The following is a 15,986-nucleotide window of genomic DNA, read 5'->3' as shown; positions in this document are numbered from 1 at the left end:
TGAGAACTTCTCGCCCGCTGTCCTCTCCCTATGTCCTCACGCGGCCCTTTCTCTGGGGGCACACACCCCTGGTCTCTCTCTCTCTTCCTCTAGGGACACCAGTCCTATTGGACGAGGGCTCCACCCTTGTGACCTCAATTACCTCTTTAAAGGTCCTACCTCCAAATACAGTCACACTGGGTTTGGTGCTTCCGCATGTGAATTTGGGGTCCAGGGACATAATTTAGTCCATAATATATATATATATATGTATATATACACTCGTAATTCTTTGTATATATCCAAATACATTACATATATATAACATATATATATCACACATACACATGCTGGCCCAGAATCTTCCTTTTAACAAAATCCCCCGGTTTGAAGGCACACTAAGCTTGAGAAGCACGGGCTGCAGGACCTGAGGAGGATAAATGTACTCCCTGTGGGACACCTTCATAAATATCGATTCTCTTGGCCAAACGTTTGCTACGTGCATAATGGACCGCAGCGAGGTTAAATGCCATTCCCTGACATCGTTTTAAAATGCAGCTAATCTGCTCTTTGCCACATCTACCGCGAGAAGGAAGACCATTCTCAGCAGTCAGACTGTCGACATTCCAGAAAATGTCGACATCGCTCTGAAGGGACGCACTGCGAGCGTGAAGGGCCCCCGGAGGAACCCTCTGGAGGGACTTCAACCACATCAAGGTAGAAGTCAGTCTCCTTGGAAAGGAAAAGAAGAGACTCTGAGTTGACAAATGGGGGGAACTAGAAAAGAATGGCTATTGGCCGCACTATTTGTAGTCGTGCACAGAACATGGCCAAGGGCGTTAACACGAGGCTTCCGTTACAAGACGAGGTCTGTGTATGCTCCCTTCCCCATCAACATTGTTACCCAGGAGAATGGTTCTCTTGTCGAAATCTGAAATTTCTTGGATTAAAAATACATCGGCAGGGTTTGGGTGAGGCCAGGTGTTGCTTGTTCTTTCTGTATCTCAAGCCCAGAACGATGAGTTCATTATTGAAAGAAATGATATTGAGCTTGTATCAAACTCAGCTGCTTTGATTCAGCAAGCCACAACTGTTAAAAACAAGGATATCAGAAAATTTGGGGGGAGGTGGTATCTATGTTTCTGAAAAAGGAGCAGTTCAGCAGGCTGATGCATAAGATCTAAGTGGTCCAGCTATAGAAACAGCAAGATGCTGGATGATTTTTCAGACTTATTTGTGATATTTTTAAAGATGCAATAAAAGCTGTATTGATTTTGGGACTTTTTCTTAAAAAAAAAAAAGGCAGCTAATTTTTGAAGCGGCAACTGCAAGGAGAGTCTTTACTGTTAGCCGCACTGAAGATCCTGTTGCATCGTCTTACAAAAAATTGAGTGGCCTCGGTAGCAGGCCACCCTCACCAGCACCCCAGCCTTCAGGAACAAAAAGGTCAACATAACTTTCCTTTGTGTCACAGATTTGCATGCTTGTGAGGTTGCTCGCTATGGTAAATTCAAAATGAGTCCAGGCGAGCCTCCAGGACAGGGTCCCAGGAGACGACCGAATGTTCTGGAACTTTGAGGGGTCTGGAAGTTCTCTGCCAAGAAGAATGTGTCAGTGAAGGTCCAGTGACAGACCACTCACTCAACCGTCCCCTGTACTTAGTTATGATCACCCAGTGTTGAGCCGTGTAAGGACGAGGAAGCAGATATGGGCAAGAGTCTGTAAGTGACAGAAGGCTCACTGAAGAACTGTCCTGGGAGGGGGCATGTCCACCACCACAGGAAGCTGCCCCCGCGGCTCCCCAGGGCTCTGGAAGCCGGGGCCTGCCACAAGGCATCAAGACCCAGCTGTCCCAGAAGGACCCGCATTCCTATGTGTGTCTGTACTTCCGGAAGGGTCCTGAGGTGGTGCTTTCTGCCTTCTGAACCTCCTGGGCGTGCTCCTGCTTGGCAGCAATCGGTCCCGTGAGAGGGTGGACTGCCGGGGCGTCTGCTACCCCCAGCTTCATTGTTGGGCTCTCACCGCCAGTGACTTCACGTGACCATGCCCTCCACATGTGGCACGAGGAGGATGCTCCCAGGCTCTGGGGTGCTTTGGACAGAAGACACGATTTCCGTTTATTATGCCTTACTGGATGGCGGGAATTCTGCAGGGCAAATCTCGTCTAAGCTGTTGGCTCTCTGATATGTTTGGGTGTGGAAGCTGGAGGTGGAGGGCTGAGGCCCCCGCAGGGGCAGTGGGGAGATTTCTGTCTGAAGTCTGCGCGGCTCAGCCCTGGTTTCCCATCTCACGACCCTCAGCGCCGTGAGGGTTCTGTCACTCAGAGAGATTGCAGGGCTCCCAGTGCCCGGTGTGGGGGGGGGGGGGGGGGGGGGGGGGGGGGGGAGACAGGGGGAGCTGGAGACGGCCCGGACACCAGGCATGGGGAAAGGAGAGTATCTGAGTTGCAGGGCCAAGGGCTGGCTCCGAGGACCAAGGCTGCAGGAGGTCTGGCAGAGACTGCCAAGAAGCAGCGGGCCATGGCCACGGCTGTGTCTGGGATCGTCTCAGGGCAAAGAGCACGCCCCGCCCTCCGTGTCCTGTCTCCCCGAGCCTTCCAAAACCCTCTGCTGCTCTGAATACAGCAAGGACACCGCTGGCTGTGGCCGTGGACCTGCGTTGTGAGTTCTGCGTTCTGTCCTGTGAGCGGCCGAGGATGGTGAGGGAAGAGGGCACGAGTGTGCGGGGCATCAGGCAGGGAGCAGGACACCCCTGGAAGAGGGGGAGGCGGCCCTCGGGAGCACTAAGGGGGAGCACGTCTGCTCTCCCCGGATTTGGGATCGAGTCTCAGGTATGTCGAGGCGTCATTTCAGGTGTTATGTGCAGAGGGGATCTACACAGTGGACTAAGCGTCCCCCATGGTTTCGGTAAACTCCGCTAATGGTCAGATGACACAATTTGGGTGTCCCGCTTCTGCACGTGCCGGGGGGATCCTGCGGGCCTCAGCTCTGGTTAGATTGCTCAGCAGCGGACAGTTACTGCTCGCAGGAAGTAAAATAGGGACGTAAAGAGCTTTCTTACAAACATCAAAGACTTATCCACCGTGGCAGTGACAACGGTAGAAGCATCTAGAAGTGGAGCGCCTGCCCCGTACCTGGTGTTTCGCTTTCGTTAAGGCATTCCACTTACCTGCTGAAGCAAGAAGCCTTTTTCCATTTTGCGGTGGTTCCACGTTGGAAGTTCCTGGCCCTGCCAAGTGGCTGTGGTCCCCTCCTCTCCCTCCCCAGCTGCTCTTCCTCTCTTCATCCTGGGCCCACAGGAGCAGTGACAACAGAGAGAGGCTCCAGCCCGGGGCCCAGCCTGTCCCTACTCTTCTGGGAGTGCTCCCTGCCTGCGGGACCTGTGTAAGACAGAGCTGTCCTCTCCAGTGTGGGACAAACGAAACCACCAGGCCAAAGACAGAAGCTGCCCGCTCTGGGGGTCAGCCGGCTGAAGCAGGGTTGTGGGAAGGGGATTTCTCCCTGGCCGTAAGCGTCTCCCTGAACTGGCGGCTTTGCACGGGGCCCCGCATGTGGCTGATGTGGGCGTGGGACCCAGGCGTCTTGCCAGCCTCTGCTGTCTTCCCAGCGTGGCCCTTACAGGCTGTGTGAGATGGGCAAGCTCTTAACTTCCCTAGGCCTCAATTTCTTCAATTTAAAATAGGGATCATCATACCCACCTCATAAATGTTCTGAGAGGCACACAGTAGGCATATAATATATGGTAGCTCCTTACCGAGTGCAAACTAGTGGAGTGTTTTGGGTATTTGTGGGTACTGGCCTTGCTCCTGAAGCTGTGGGGAGTGGGTTACCCCGGGCGGAGTCAGGTATGGGCCCCCCAGGAAGATGGGGAATGCCAGCCCCCATGTCCCAGCTGGGACATCCCGTAGCACGTTGGCCCAACTGACTGGGTGGCTGAGCTTTGGCGCTCCTCTGTATCCTCAGGAGGGTGGGGAGCTGCCAGGATGGGGGCTCTGCAGTGCAAGTGAGTCTTAGACATGACGACACTTTACCCCAACCGCTGCACATACATCTCTTAAGAACAGGGGCGTTCTCTGACAACACCTTGCTGGAACGATCATGCTGTGCAAACTTAACATTGGTGCAATGCTATTACCTACTATTTAGTTTCTATCATCTGATGCCTAGTCTGCAAAGTGTCCCTTAGAGCTGCTTTTGCTTTGTCGTGGGAGCTGGTCCTGAATATTTTCTGCACTGCCTTTAATATGGATCACATCCTCAGCCGTCCCATGTCTCTTATGATATTGTCGTTTTGAAGAGTCAAGGCCAGCCGTTTGGCAGAGTGCCCTCTACTGGGGTACGCCCGGTGTCTCTTCATGATGTGGCTCAGATTATGTGGGGCAAGCGGGAGTGCTCCCAGGGCGGGCGCTCCTCCCCAGCGGGTCCCATCAGGAGGCACCTGCCGTCCGCTGTCCTCTGGTTGGCGAGGTGAAGTTTAATAATGTGTTGTTGGGCGCCTGGGTGGCTCAGTTGGTTAAGCGACTGCCTTCGGCTCAGGTCATGATCCTGGAGTCCCGGGATCGAGTCCCGCATCGGGCTCCCTGCTCAGCGGGGAGTCTGCTTCTCCCTCTGACCCTCCCCCGTCTCATGCTCGCTCTCTCTCTCCATCTCATTCTCTCTCTCAAATAAATAAAAATAAAATCTTAAACAGAAAGCTGTGTTGTTAAGGGGAGTCTCCCAGACCTCACCATTTATCACTCCCTAAGAATCTTTCCCATAGTGCTTTTAGTGTCTTTTACTGATTCTTACCTAAATCAGTGACAAAATGGTGATTTTCTGTTTTTATCATTTATTCTACGTTCTTCAGTAGAGAAGAGCTTTCCTTCCTGTACTTAAAAATTTTTAAACTTATTGATATGAACTCATGGCTTTGTTACTGTTGTTGTTGTTGTTACACTTTGATGGGATCTGTGGGCACTGGTTTTGTTCGGAAGCTGGAAGCGGTGGGTGGCCACAGGTGAAGTCAGGTATGGGCATCATTTTGCTGCTCATCTTGTCCCAAATTTGGCTCCTGGGAGCCCCTTCAGGCTGGTTCTGACATCCATCCCTTTGAGGCTCCCCATCCCGTCTTGAACACTTCCTTACTTACTGGCGTAGGAAGAAACTCTGGGCTCACCTCGTATGTTCCCTGGACAGTGGTCTTATTTTTTGTTTTGTTTTGTTGTGCGTGACAGCAGAGATGCTGCCACAGAGAGGAGAATGAGGCAGAGGGACTCAGAGAAGCGGTTATAAAAGGCAAAGAAAGAATCCCTCAGCCTTACTCTGGCTTGTTAGCCCCTAATTCCAGCCCTTCCCGGCCTTGGGCGGTGAGATGCCTCGTCTGCTTGTTTCTAATGCTCCTCTTGCCTTTGCTGGTGCCGACACACAGGCTTGGTGCCACTTCTCCCAGCCCAGCCCACTGCTCTGGTCCCAAGGAGACATGAGGCAGACCCCCCCTCCGCCCCAATGTCCTTGGCTCCCAGCAGGTGTGGCGGGGAAGGGAAGGTATGGCCGGCTGGTAGTGAGGAGGGGTCTCCTGGGATGATGCCATGTGCAGGTGGGCTGCAGAGTGCAGACGGAGGCTATTTTCAAGGGCTCTCTGCTCAGGGCTAGTCTCCTGGCTGCTCTCCAGCCTTGGAGCCCTTCCTGGCAGTGTCTGTCCCATGCAGCAGAAAGCCCCTCCCCTCTCCACCTCCCTGGCTTCTACCCCCCGCCCCCCAGGACCAGCTCGGTGGCTCCTTCTGCAGGAGGACTTCCTCCCTGAGCCCCCTAGCTGAGGGATCTGCCCTCTCAACTCCCACAGACGAGCCTTCTGTCTCTCAGGCTGAGAGCTCCTGATCCACAGTCCCACGGTGGGGTCAGGCACAAGCTGGGGCAGGAACTTGTCCAAGGAGCTTGTCCAAGTCTGGATAGGACCAGTCTGGGACCCGTGCAGTCAAGGACTTGATCCGCATGCAGCTGGAGACCCAGAGCTCTATGCCGGGTGTTATTTTAAGCCGTGTACAGAAAACTATTGCCCAAAGCTACTCATGCCATTAGTCAGATCCTCTGCATCATAGTTGGGATTATTACTCAGCCAACATTTGCCTTCTGACCCTCCTGCTGTGGGCAAGGTATGCTTTCCTGCCCTAGGGAGGCTGGGGATGGCCACGCGACTTGTTCGGCCAATAAAAGGCTAGCGGATGTGCCCTTGCAGAAGCTTTGCATGGTTTGGTTTGGCTCTTGGGCTCTGGTGATGTGCCACGAGAACGTGCCCCAGAAAGCTGTTGGTCCAGGGTAGTGAGAGACATATGGACAGACTTGGACTCAACCTGAAGCTTGGGGCCAAGTCCGTGCAGACCTGTGAGCAAGAAATGGCGTGTGGTGTGTCACACAGCGTGACAACAGCCCGCTAATGCGCTCGGTAAACCGGCATGGTTCAGTACTCGCTGCATGCTTGCCCGCCCACAGATAGAGCGCTGAGCTGGTGACATCCAGGGAATCAGTCTCTCTGCCCCCATTTTACAGCTGTGAAGACTGAGGCCCGGAGAGAAGAATTCGGTATGGTGAGTCAGGCGTGAGTCTGGCTCTTCACTAGCTGTGGGACCCCGGCCAGATCGAATGACGTCTTCAGCTTAGTTTCCAAATCTCTCAGATGGTGGCAATAACCCTTACAAGAGACCATTCAGGTAATGTGCCAAGTACAGAGTCTGTGCTCGATAGTCGCATTATCTGTAGGTGGCTCTGCTCCCGGGGAGTGGCAGAACCCACATCTGTCCCTGGGCTCCCTACCCTCCCGCCAGACACAGGCAGAGAAGCTCTGGATGATTCCCTCTGGCCGGCATGGGCTCCGCCACCAGCATCTGCATTTAACCTCGACTTTTCCTACCTCCTGGGAGTTCCTAGAATATCGCTTGCTTCCACCCTCTCTCTCAAATGGAAATAAGACCCCATCTGGATCCCACGCCCCTGCTCCCCTTTCTTGCTGCGGCTGAGCCCAGGCCCAGCGTCCCCATGGCCTCCCCAGAGCACAGAGGGCGTGGAGTGGGTCTGGGCCCCAGGGGTGGCCGGCAGGACCTCAGCTCGGGCTCCGCAGGTGGGCTCCTCCCGGCTTGGCTCCAGCCTCACCGTCACCACCCAGACCATCACACAGTAACGAAGGAGGTGGAGAGACTGACCCGAGGGCGGACCTCCCAGCAGCCCCTGTGTAAGGACCCATATCTTCCCTGCATCGCTCACCAGGATGCTACTCTCCCTCCCAGGAGAAGGGTGTCCTCGGGAACCACACCCTCATAACCATGGTCCAGGCACTGCTCTGAACAGTTACACATGGTAGCCCATGTCATCTCCACGACAACCTTCTAGAATCAGTACTTTTATTATTTCTGTACGTGGTGGGCAGAAAAATGGCCCACCAAAGACGCCCCTGTCCTAATCCTCGGGGCTTGGGAATATGTTACCTTACACGCAAAAGGGGTTTTGCATCCTGGTTAAATTGAGAACTGTGAGATGGATAGATTATCCTGGATGTCTTAAAAGATGGAGGGGAGGAGGCAGAGAGAGAGAGAGAGAGGTTTGGAGATTGGAGATGCTACCATCCTGCTTTCAGAGAGGAGGGAGCCACGGGCCAAGGAATGTGGGCAACCTCTCCCTAGAAGCTGGAAAAGGCGAGGAGTCCGATGCCTTTGTCCTCCAGAAAGAAACACAGCCCTCACACACCTTGATTTCAGTCCGGTGAGACCCACTTTGGATTTCTGACCTCCAGCGCTGTAAGATAGGACGTACGTGCTGTTTGCAGCCCCTTGGTGAGTGGCCACTGTGATGGCGGCAATAGGAAACCGGTACACCATGTCCGGGGTGCGGGGGATGGAGGCACAGAGAGTTCGAACAACCTGCCCAGCGTCACACAGCCGCTCAGAGTCGGGAGCAGGATTTGAACCCAGACCGTCAGCTCGTGCCCACAGACGCAGGGCTGCCTCTCACGGGTCCCGAGAGGGAGTCCCCAGCCCTGCCGGGTCCAAGACCAAGGGCAAGCTCCTGGAGTCCTTCTAATCTCATGAGTGAAAACAGGCCAGTGGAGCCCTCGGAAAAGCCGTGTGGGGGCCCGGAGAGAAGGAAAGACCGGCTGACGCGTGTGGGCCCTTGACTGGGGCCGAGGGGCCGGCTCAGCCCACAGCCTCCCCGCGTCACCCCTACACCCACCTCCGCCTCCTACACGGGCTGCAGCTCGACTTCCAGCTTCTTCTTCCGGACTCCGTCCACAAAGAAGAAGTCCATGCCGATGAGGGTTTGCCCCAGGGGCGTGTCCACCCTGCTGCCCACCACCCGGTTCGTGGAGCTGGGGACTGTGTCGGAAAAGAGAGGCACGTACTCCGGCAACTGCACAGGCTCCTTCTTGTCGCCCTGAAGAGAGGGGACAGGCGGTGTCACAAGCTGCAGGGAACGGGGGAGAGGCGTGCACGCAGCCAGGCCCTCAGCAGGGAAGGGAGGGGGAGGGGGCAGGTGGACTCTGCAGGCACCATCCTCCAGCTGCCTCCACCCCAGTTCCGCCCCGGGGAAGCCAGTCACACATACACACAGAAATGTCCCCACATCATAACCGTCCGGCCCCACGAGCCTCCACGCCGTGAGCAAGTCTGTGCAACCCTACCCGGGTAGGGAAGTGCCACACGACCCGGACCCAGCTGCTCAGACCCCGCAGTCACTGTCCCCACCCCCGAGGCAGCCCGGGCTCCCTCTCTAACTCCTGGTTTTGCACTTTATCTTAGTAAGACCGTGGCTCCTTTCTCTCAGGAACGTGTTTTCGAGGTTCGTGCACGTTTTTGTGTGTGGCTACAACTCCTTTGTTGTCCTTGCTACATGGTGCGCCCCCTCGTGTGGCTTGGGTGAACGTTCCACGTTATTTACCCACCTGGCCACGGATGGCATTTGGGTCTGCTCCCCGCCTGGGGGTCTGAATATTTGCGCACATGGCTGGAAGGTGAATGAGTGAGTTACTGCATGAGCTGAGAAGAATCTGATGAGCCCTCCCGCCGGGTGCACTCGGGGCCACCCTGGGGCAAATCGGGGTGAGAGGACCAGCAAAGGAACAGAAGGAACGGGACCTGCGCTTTCCCCAGGAAATTCCAGGCCGAGGGGGCCCCACACCTTTGGGTGTGATGCAGGTGGCGATGGTCAGGTTGCTAATCCCTAGCCCTTGGCAGGGGGACTCTGTAGGCTGGAAGCCCAGGCCAGGAGCTCAGGGTAGGATTTCAGGTCTCATGAACGACATCTTCTATCCCAGGGCTTCTACCCCAAGCCCACAGGCTGGGAAGGCAGATGTTAAACCTTCCCCTAAAGCTGGCAAGGCATGGCCACTGCCTGGGATGACTGGGCGCGCTGCTCATTTACCAGGTTGGTTCTTTGACCGTTCTTAAAGATTTTTTTTTTTTTTTTTTTATTTGACAGAGAGAGACACAGCGAGAGCGGGAACACAAGCAGGGGGAGTGGGAGAGGGAGAAGCAGGCTTCCCACGGAGCAGGGAGACCGATGCGGGGCTCGATCCCAGGACCCCGGGATCGTGACCTGAGCCGGAGGCAGACGCTTAACGACTGAGCCACCCAGGCGCCCCTCTGTGACCGTTCTTACAGCCAGATTCATCCAACATTCGGTCATTTATGCAATATGAACTGAGTACTGAATATTTGCTAGGTGCTGGGGGGTAGGGCATGGCTGGTAAGTGGGGTACAGGATGAAGCTGGCTTTGTCCTTTCTCTTGGGGAGCCCACAGCCTGCCGAAGTGGATCACTGGAACATGACAGGCTGTATCAAAGCAGTGGGTTGGATATGCTGGCGAGTAAAGAACAGAGGGATCGGACCAAGCCTGCTCAGGAAGACGAGATTTCTAGAAGTAGGCACGTGAGCGATGGATAAGAGTCACCAGACTGTCAAGGTGGGGAGGGCATTTCAGGCAGGGGGAGAGCATGCTCAAAGGCGTGGCTAAAAGAGCGTGTAGGTCAGCGTGGGGAGGCAGGCAAGCTTAGATCATGGGAAGCGTTGTGAGCCACCCTGAAAAATGCAGATGTATTGAAGGATTTTAAGCGGGGGAGAGATAGGGTCAGTTTTGTGGCTTAGGAAAGTTATCCTGGTAGCAATGTGGAGTCGGATTGGAGGTGGTGATATTAGAAGCAGGGAATTCGTTTCCAACGTATGTTGCCCCAAGCTCATCTCCACATGGGGCACCCCCCACACATCACTCGGGACACATTGCTGACATCCTCATACGGGGGAAAACGTTACCCGAAGCAGACACCTATCATTTCCAGTTGGTTCATCTTAATAAAATCTAGAAACATTGGGGAAAACTAATATCTAAATGCTCTAAGCATTTTCTTTCCCCCAGACCCTGAGTTTCTTGACACAAGACAGTATATATATATTTTTTTTTGTCTCTGTCCATTCCAGCGTCCAGCACCCAGTAGGTCCTCCATAAACGTTAGATGAATGAGCAGACATGCCCGGTGCAAGTGTGCATGTCAGGAACGTCGTTGGCCTTACCAGGGGGTCATAGTCTTTCAGGAAACTCCAGTGCTGAGCCCTGAAAAGGAAAACACGTGGGCAGTGACATATCATCCCGTGACTTTTTTTTAACAAATGGCTTTCACTGTGTCAGGTGAACGAGTCGAAGCCGCCCGATGCATTGATTACGTCACGGGGGAACTAAAATAATCCAGTGAAGCAAACACCCCAAACCAACCAAGTATTTATGGCGTGGCCTCCACACCGAGCAAATATCTCAAGGATTCGTGACATTTCCCGGAGTGGGATGTGTGTACCAGGGGAGGTGGCCCGTGATGGGGAACGCAGAGCTGCAAGCCCACTGTGTGCCTCTGCATTTTCAGAGCCATGTGGGAGCCCTCAAGTGTTTCATGAAGAAAAACCTCACTTTTTTTGGTAGCCTCCCAGTGTGCACAGCAGAGGACGGTGGGGCAGGGCAGGAGACCGGGACAGTGACAACGAGAAGGGCCTTTGACCTGTGCTGCTAATTTAATTTTTATTTTAATCTGTTTCTAAGAAGTTGAACAATTCTGTGAGACTTAAAATAAAAACAGGCTTCTCTGCCCCAATCCTCACCGCCCCCGAGCCCCACAGCCTCTGGTCACGTTTCCAGCCCTTTTGCTGTTTCTTTGGGCCCATCACGGTCATATTCTGGAATGGTAGATCCAGGTTGCCATTTCTTGGGTTTTTGAAACTAAACATATCTGTAGCCTTTCTATTATGGGAGATTAGGAGTTAGGTTTCTTGCCCCTTTTCCCTTCCCTCATTTCTTCCAAAACTATTATATTATGGATTTTGGCTGAGCTGATATGTATTGTTTATATCTTTAGGATTCTGTAAATACTGTTCACTGAGCAACTATCTAGGATCATGGGACCCCCCTTCCTTCCTTGGACAACTTGGAATTTTTTTCTAGGGTTTGTAATCCCTCTGGTTTTCTTAGCTTTCTGTGTACAGATCACTGATTCCACACTCTCCAGCAAAATTGTAAAACCCCCCCCCGCCCCGTATGATCTTCCACACAGTCAAATGCAACAGGCACTCCACTGGCTCATTCGCGTTTGTTCTCTAGAGGCCACTGTCTGGGAGACTGGGTCGCCCTGCTCCCACGAGGGTTGTTGCCCAGGACCCGCTCTGGCCATCCTGACCTCCCCTCGGGGGTCCCCTCTTTCGGGGTCCCAGGCCTTCCTTTCTTGGGTACTCTCCTGTTGTGGAGCACATCCTCCAGTGTCTGTGCATGTGTGCATTTCTTTGGTTCTAGAAAATTCTCGAACACTTTCCCCCTCTAATATTTCATCTCTCCCCGCCTCCCCTTGGGGAGCTCTGTTGAAAGGTATGTTGGATCTGCCTGCTCTGTTCTCTAGGGTTCTAATTCTTCTTCCATGTGTTTCCCCTCCCTGTCTTTCCGAGGAATTGTGATGAATCTGAGTTTATGGATGCTCACTTCAGTTGTGTTTTGTATTTCAACGTTACAGATTTTTTTTCTAGAGGTTGTTTTTGGTTCTTTTCCAAGTTGCCTCATTGTTCCATGCTCAGACTGAGCCGAGCTCTCTGTCTTTAGCCTACCCTCCTGAGACGTTGGGAACCTCCCACCTGACCCTTCCTGGGGGCCCTGTTCCCTCATCTGCTTCCCCTCTGCAGTTGACCCTCGCGTCCCCCCCCCCCCGTTCATCTCCTCCCATCCTCCCCAAGCGTCCCGACCCTCCCACCCACCAGCACCCCCTCTTCTGTCATGCGGGAGCCATGGTTCAATAGCTTTGGTTTTGAATTGACAGAAGGCAGGGACCTTGACCTCAGAGCCACACTAAGACTTAGCGAGAGCCAGTGAGGTAGGAGGTGGGAACACCGGGCCCCTGTCCTCGCTCTGCCTGCTGCCTGCGCCGGCTATGTGGCTCCGAACGAGGGCACTGTGTTCTTGTGCCCTCAGTTTCTCTATCCAGAAAAACCTCAGGAGGGGGGTTTATGGAGCACAATCTCAGGTGCTGTGAGACCTGATTTCAAAGACTTGGTACAAAGAAGAATGTCAAATTATCCCCTTAATACTTTTAAAAATATTGACTACATGCCCCAAAGATAATATTTTGGATAAGATACACCATTAAAATGGATTTTACTAGTTTCCTGTCATATATATATATATATATATTAAGGCTGCTTCTAGAATATGGAAGATTTTAGGTGTGGCTCATACTGTATTTCTGTGGGGAGCGCGGCTCTGGATTTCCCTAAACTCTTCCTCTTGGGGTCTGGAACCCCTTTCTTCTCTGGCAGCTTCTCTCGGTCTCCTGGCTACTTGCCGTCGGTGACTGCTGCTGGCTGTGTGCTGCCACCTCATCTGTGGGGACACACGACGCCCTTCCCCGGGGAGCATGTCATGCCTGCGGCACCAACGTTCTGTGGGTTCTTTCTCGCTCGAGAGCAGATCCACGTGTCATAAGGTTCACCCTTGCAGAGGGTCTGGTCCAGTGGTTTCCAGTATATTCAGAGTCCTGCACCATCACCGCTCTTTTTGTCACCCCAAGGAGAAACGCCCTGTCCCTCAGTGGTCACGTCCATTCTCCCCTCCATGCCTGGCTGCCTCTCTGCTTTTCGTCCCTGTGGGGCCAGTGCCCAGCTCCTGATTCCTGCCACTCCGCGGCCTCCTGGGCGGCCACCCAGATGTGTCCGGCCTTGAACACCCCACCAGCTCTTGCATCTTCACCCCCGGAGCCGCTCCCCCAACTAACGGTCCAGGCTCGAGGGTACGGCCCCCTGACACCTCCTCCCCGCGCCCACATCCGCTCAGCTCCCGGGTCCTCCTGCGCCCTCACAGACCCCGGGGTCTGCTCAGATCGCCCCGCACCAGAGAGCCCTGTCCTTGTGAACGTCCCCCCGCGCACCCCACATACACCCCCCACTGCACGCACCCCACACATAGCCCGCACCCAGCACACATGCACACACCCCATATGTGCAGCCCCCACACTGCACGCACCCTACTCATAACCTGCACCCAGCGCACACGCACACACCAACACCACACACACCACACACACCACACACACCCCATACATACCACCCAGACCCACACCCCACATACCACACGTGTACACACACACACACACACACACACACACACACACCCTATGCCCCCATCCCCCCCACACACCACACACACCACACACGTACACACACAACAACACACCATATATACACACACCCCTATACACTGACACACCACATACACACCACACACATTCTCACTCCAATCCATCAACAGTTGTTGGAATTCTACCATAAAAACCTTCCTTGAATTTTTCCACAGATCTTTGGCTAGATCACGTCATGCTCTTCCTTAAAACCTTTGATGGTGTCTCATTACATTTAAAACTACGATCTTTTACAGTATATGAGGTGTTCCTCCTACTGCTTCTCTTGAGGCTCCTGTCCCCTCACTGACGGCCTCGGCCACATGGACAGTCTTTGTTTTGTTTGGTTTTGTTTCATTTTTAAATACACCAAACTCTTCTTGGCCCCTTCTCAGATTTCAGGTCTCCGCCTCAATGCTATCTCCTCGGAGAGGCCTCTGTAAAGAGAAGGCGCCCACCCTCCGCTCACTCCCTGACACTCATCACACTGTACTTCTTCGTCTCTCTGCTTGCTTTGTGGCTGCCCCGTCCTGAGAATGGAGGCCCCAAGGAGCCAGGTCTAGGGCTGTCTTGTCCCTCATTACAGCCTGACGGGGCGGCTCTCCTAGGAATGTCTGGATTGAGTGAATGCATGAAGGGATGTCTCTCTCCTGGGTCAGAGGGCCAGGCCGTCCCAAAGCCCCAGTGCTGTCATGACTTCCTGGCCGGCCCACAGTGCTATCCCAGGAGCTCCAGCTGGAGAGATTATTCCAAAGGCAGATGGGACCCCCAGAGTGAAGGAGGTGGGTCACCTGGCCCCTACCCACCTCTCCCTCACACCCTCTAGGCTCCGGTCTGGCCCAGAGCACTTTTCCATCAACACCATTTGCCTGGCTTACTCCTTCTCATGGGTCTCCCTGCTTCCAGAAGCTTCCTAGACCCTGAATTAGCTGGGGTTCAGGCAGGGCACTCACCAGTGCTGTTGGCCCCGCCTCTCAGCCTCCAAGAGCTCCCTCCACAGCTGGTCCTGCTGCACACCATTTGTTTCCAGTGCCAAGTGCTCTGCTTTTGGGGCCTGGGGGGTTTGGCGATTGCCGGCGAGACCCCCGCCCACCACAGGGCAACCCCGGGCCGTGGAGGAGTCTAAGGCTGTCAGCCTGGTTGAGGGCAGCTGGTACCCAGCTGATGTGCTTCTCCGGAACCCAGGGGTGGCGTGGCTCCCCATGGGTGTGTGTGTGTGTGTGTGTGTGTGTGTGTGTGTGTGTGTGTGTGTCAGAGACACAGAGAAATAGAGAAATTGAGAGAGACAGAGGGAGAGAGAGAGAGAGAGGCTCCTGTCTGAGCTCCGACCTCTCCTGGGACCCCTTCCACTCTTAACTCCAGGAAAGCCTGTCTGTGCAGGGGTCCCCCTCACTGGCCCTCTAGACCCCAAGCTCAGAGTGGCTGATGCCGGCTGGGGAGAGCACTTGAGCCTAGCTGTGTTTCGAGAGCTTCTGCCTGTGTTGACTGTTGCCCGGGGGATAGGGCAGCTCCCAAGTGTGTGTGTGACATCTGAACCCCGAGGCTGGGGCTGGAGAGAGTTTCCGCGTCTGTGCCAGGCCCAGCTCAGCTGCCCCTCAGCTCTGACCCCTGGCTCCCTGGCTGGAGACCTCAAAACAGCATGGGGGAGGAGGAGCGACCAAAGCCCTGACTTCTGGGGCAGTAAGAAAAGACAGGATGCAGGGGGTGTGTGTGGGGGGGTTGGGGGTTGGGCCCCGTCCTCCAATTGCCACATGACCTTGAGCAGCCCCTGTCCCTCCTGGGGCCGGTGAACTGACAATAGTCATCCTTTCAACTCCCCAGCAGACGCGCGGATGCGGGGCTCCCACGAGAAGGCGGATGGAAGTGCTTTGTGAGCTCCAGAGCGGGTGCCGGCCCGACGCTCGGCTGCCGGAGGGGTTCTGAGCAGTGGCCCGCAAGGGAAAATCAGTGACACTGCGCAGTTACTACCCGTTCTACCCGCATCAGCCTGGAATGGCTTACAAAGCACCATCCTTCATCTCGCTGAACCCGGGTCCTCCAGGACAGGCATTTCCAGCCCCATTCTAACTCAGAGGGAACTGAGGCTCTCACCACAGGGATTAAGGGAGTGTCCAAGGTCCCTTGGTTACTCGCTGAGGCTTGGCCTTGACTTTATTTTTTTTTAAAGATTTTATTTACTTATTCACGAGAGATAGAGGGGGAGAGAGAGAGAGAGAGAGAGAGAGAAGCAGGCTCCCAAGGAGCAGGGAGCCTGATGCGGGACTCAATCCCAGGACCATGGGATCATGACCTGAGCCCAAGGCAGACGCTTAACCATCCGAGCCACCCAGGCGCCCTGGCCTTGACT

At 54.4% G+C, this 15,986-nt stretch overlaps 1 protein-coding gene across 1 annotated transcript; it reads right to left on the bottom strand.

The window, feature by feature from the left end:
- Positions 1-7,396: 7,396 nt before the first annotated feature.
- Positions 7,397-15,088, bottom strand: CIMIP5 (ciliary microtubule inner protein 5). Its single transcript, XM_025867676.2, has 4 exons — positions 14,593-15,088; positions 10,512-10,551; positions 8,178-8,378; positions 7,397-7,742 (listed from the first exon to the last, which is right to left on the bottom strand). The coding sequence occupies exons 1-3, from the start codon at positions 14,841-14,843 to the stop codon at positions 8,187-8,189; spliced, it is 483 nt and encodes a 160-aa protein (XP_025723461.1). The 5' UTR covers positions 14,844-15,088; the 3' UTR covers positions 7,397-7,742; positions 8,178-8,186.
- Between the last annotated feature and the right edge of the window lie 898 nt (positions 15,089-15,986).

This window comes from Callorhinus ursinus, unplaced genomic scaffold (assembly GCF_003265705.2).
Source record: "Callorhinus ursinus isolate GAN/ISIS: 27379988/994484 unplaced genomic scaffold, GSC_fseal_2.0 scaffold10, whole genome shotgun sequence".
Classification (NCBI taxonomy): Eukaryota; Metazoa; Chordata; class Mammalia; order Carnivora; family Otariidae; genus Callorhinus; species Callorhinus ursinus.
Note: the sequence above shows the minus strand (reverse complement) of the source record. Positions and strands in the feature narration are given on the sequence as shown.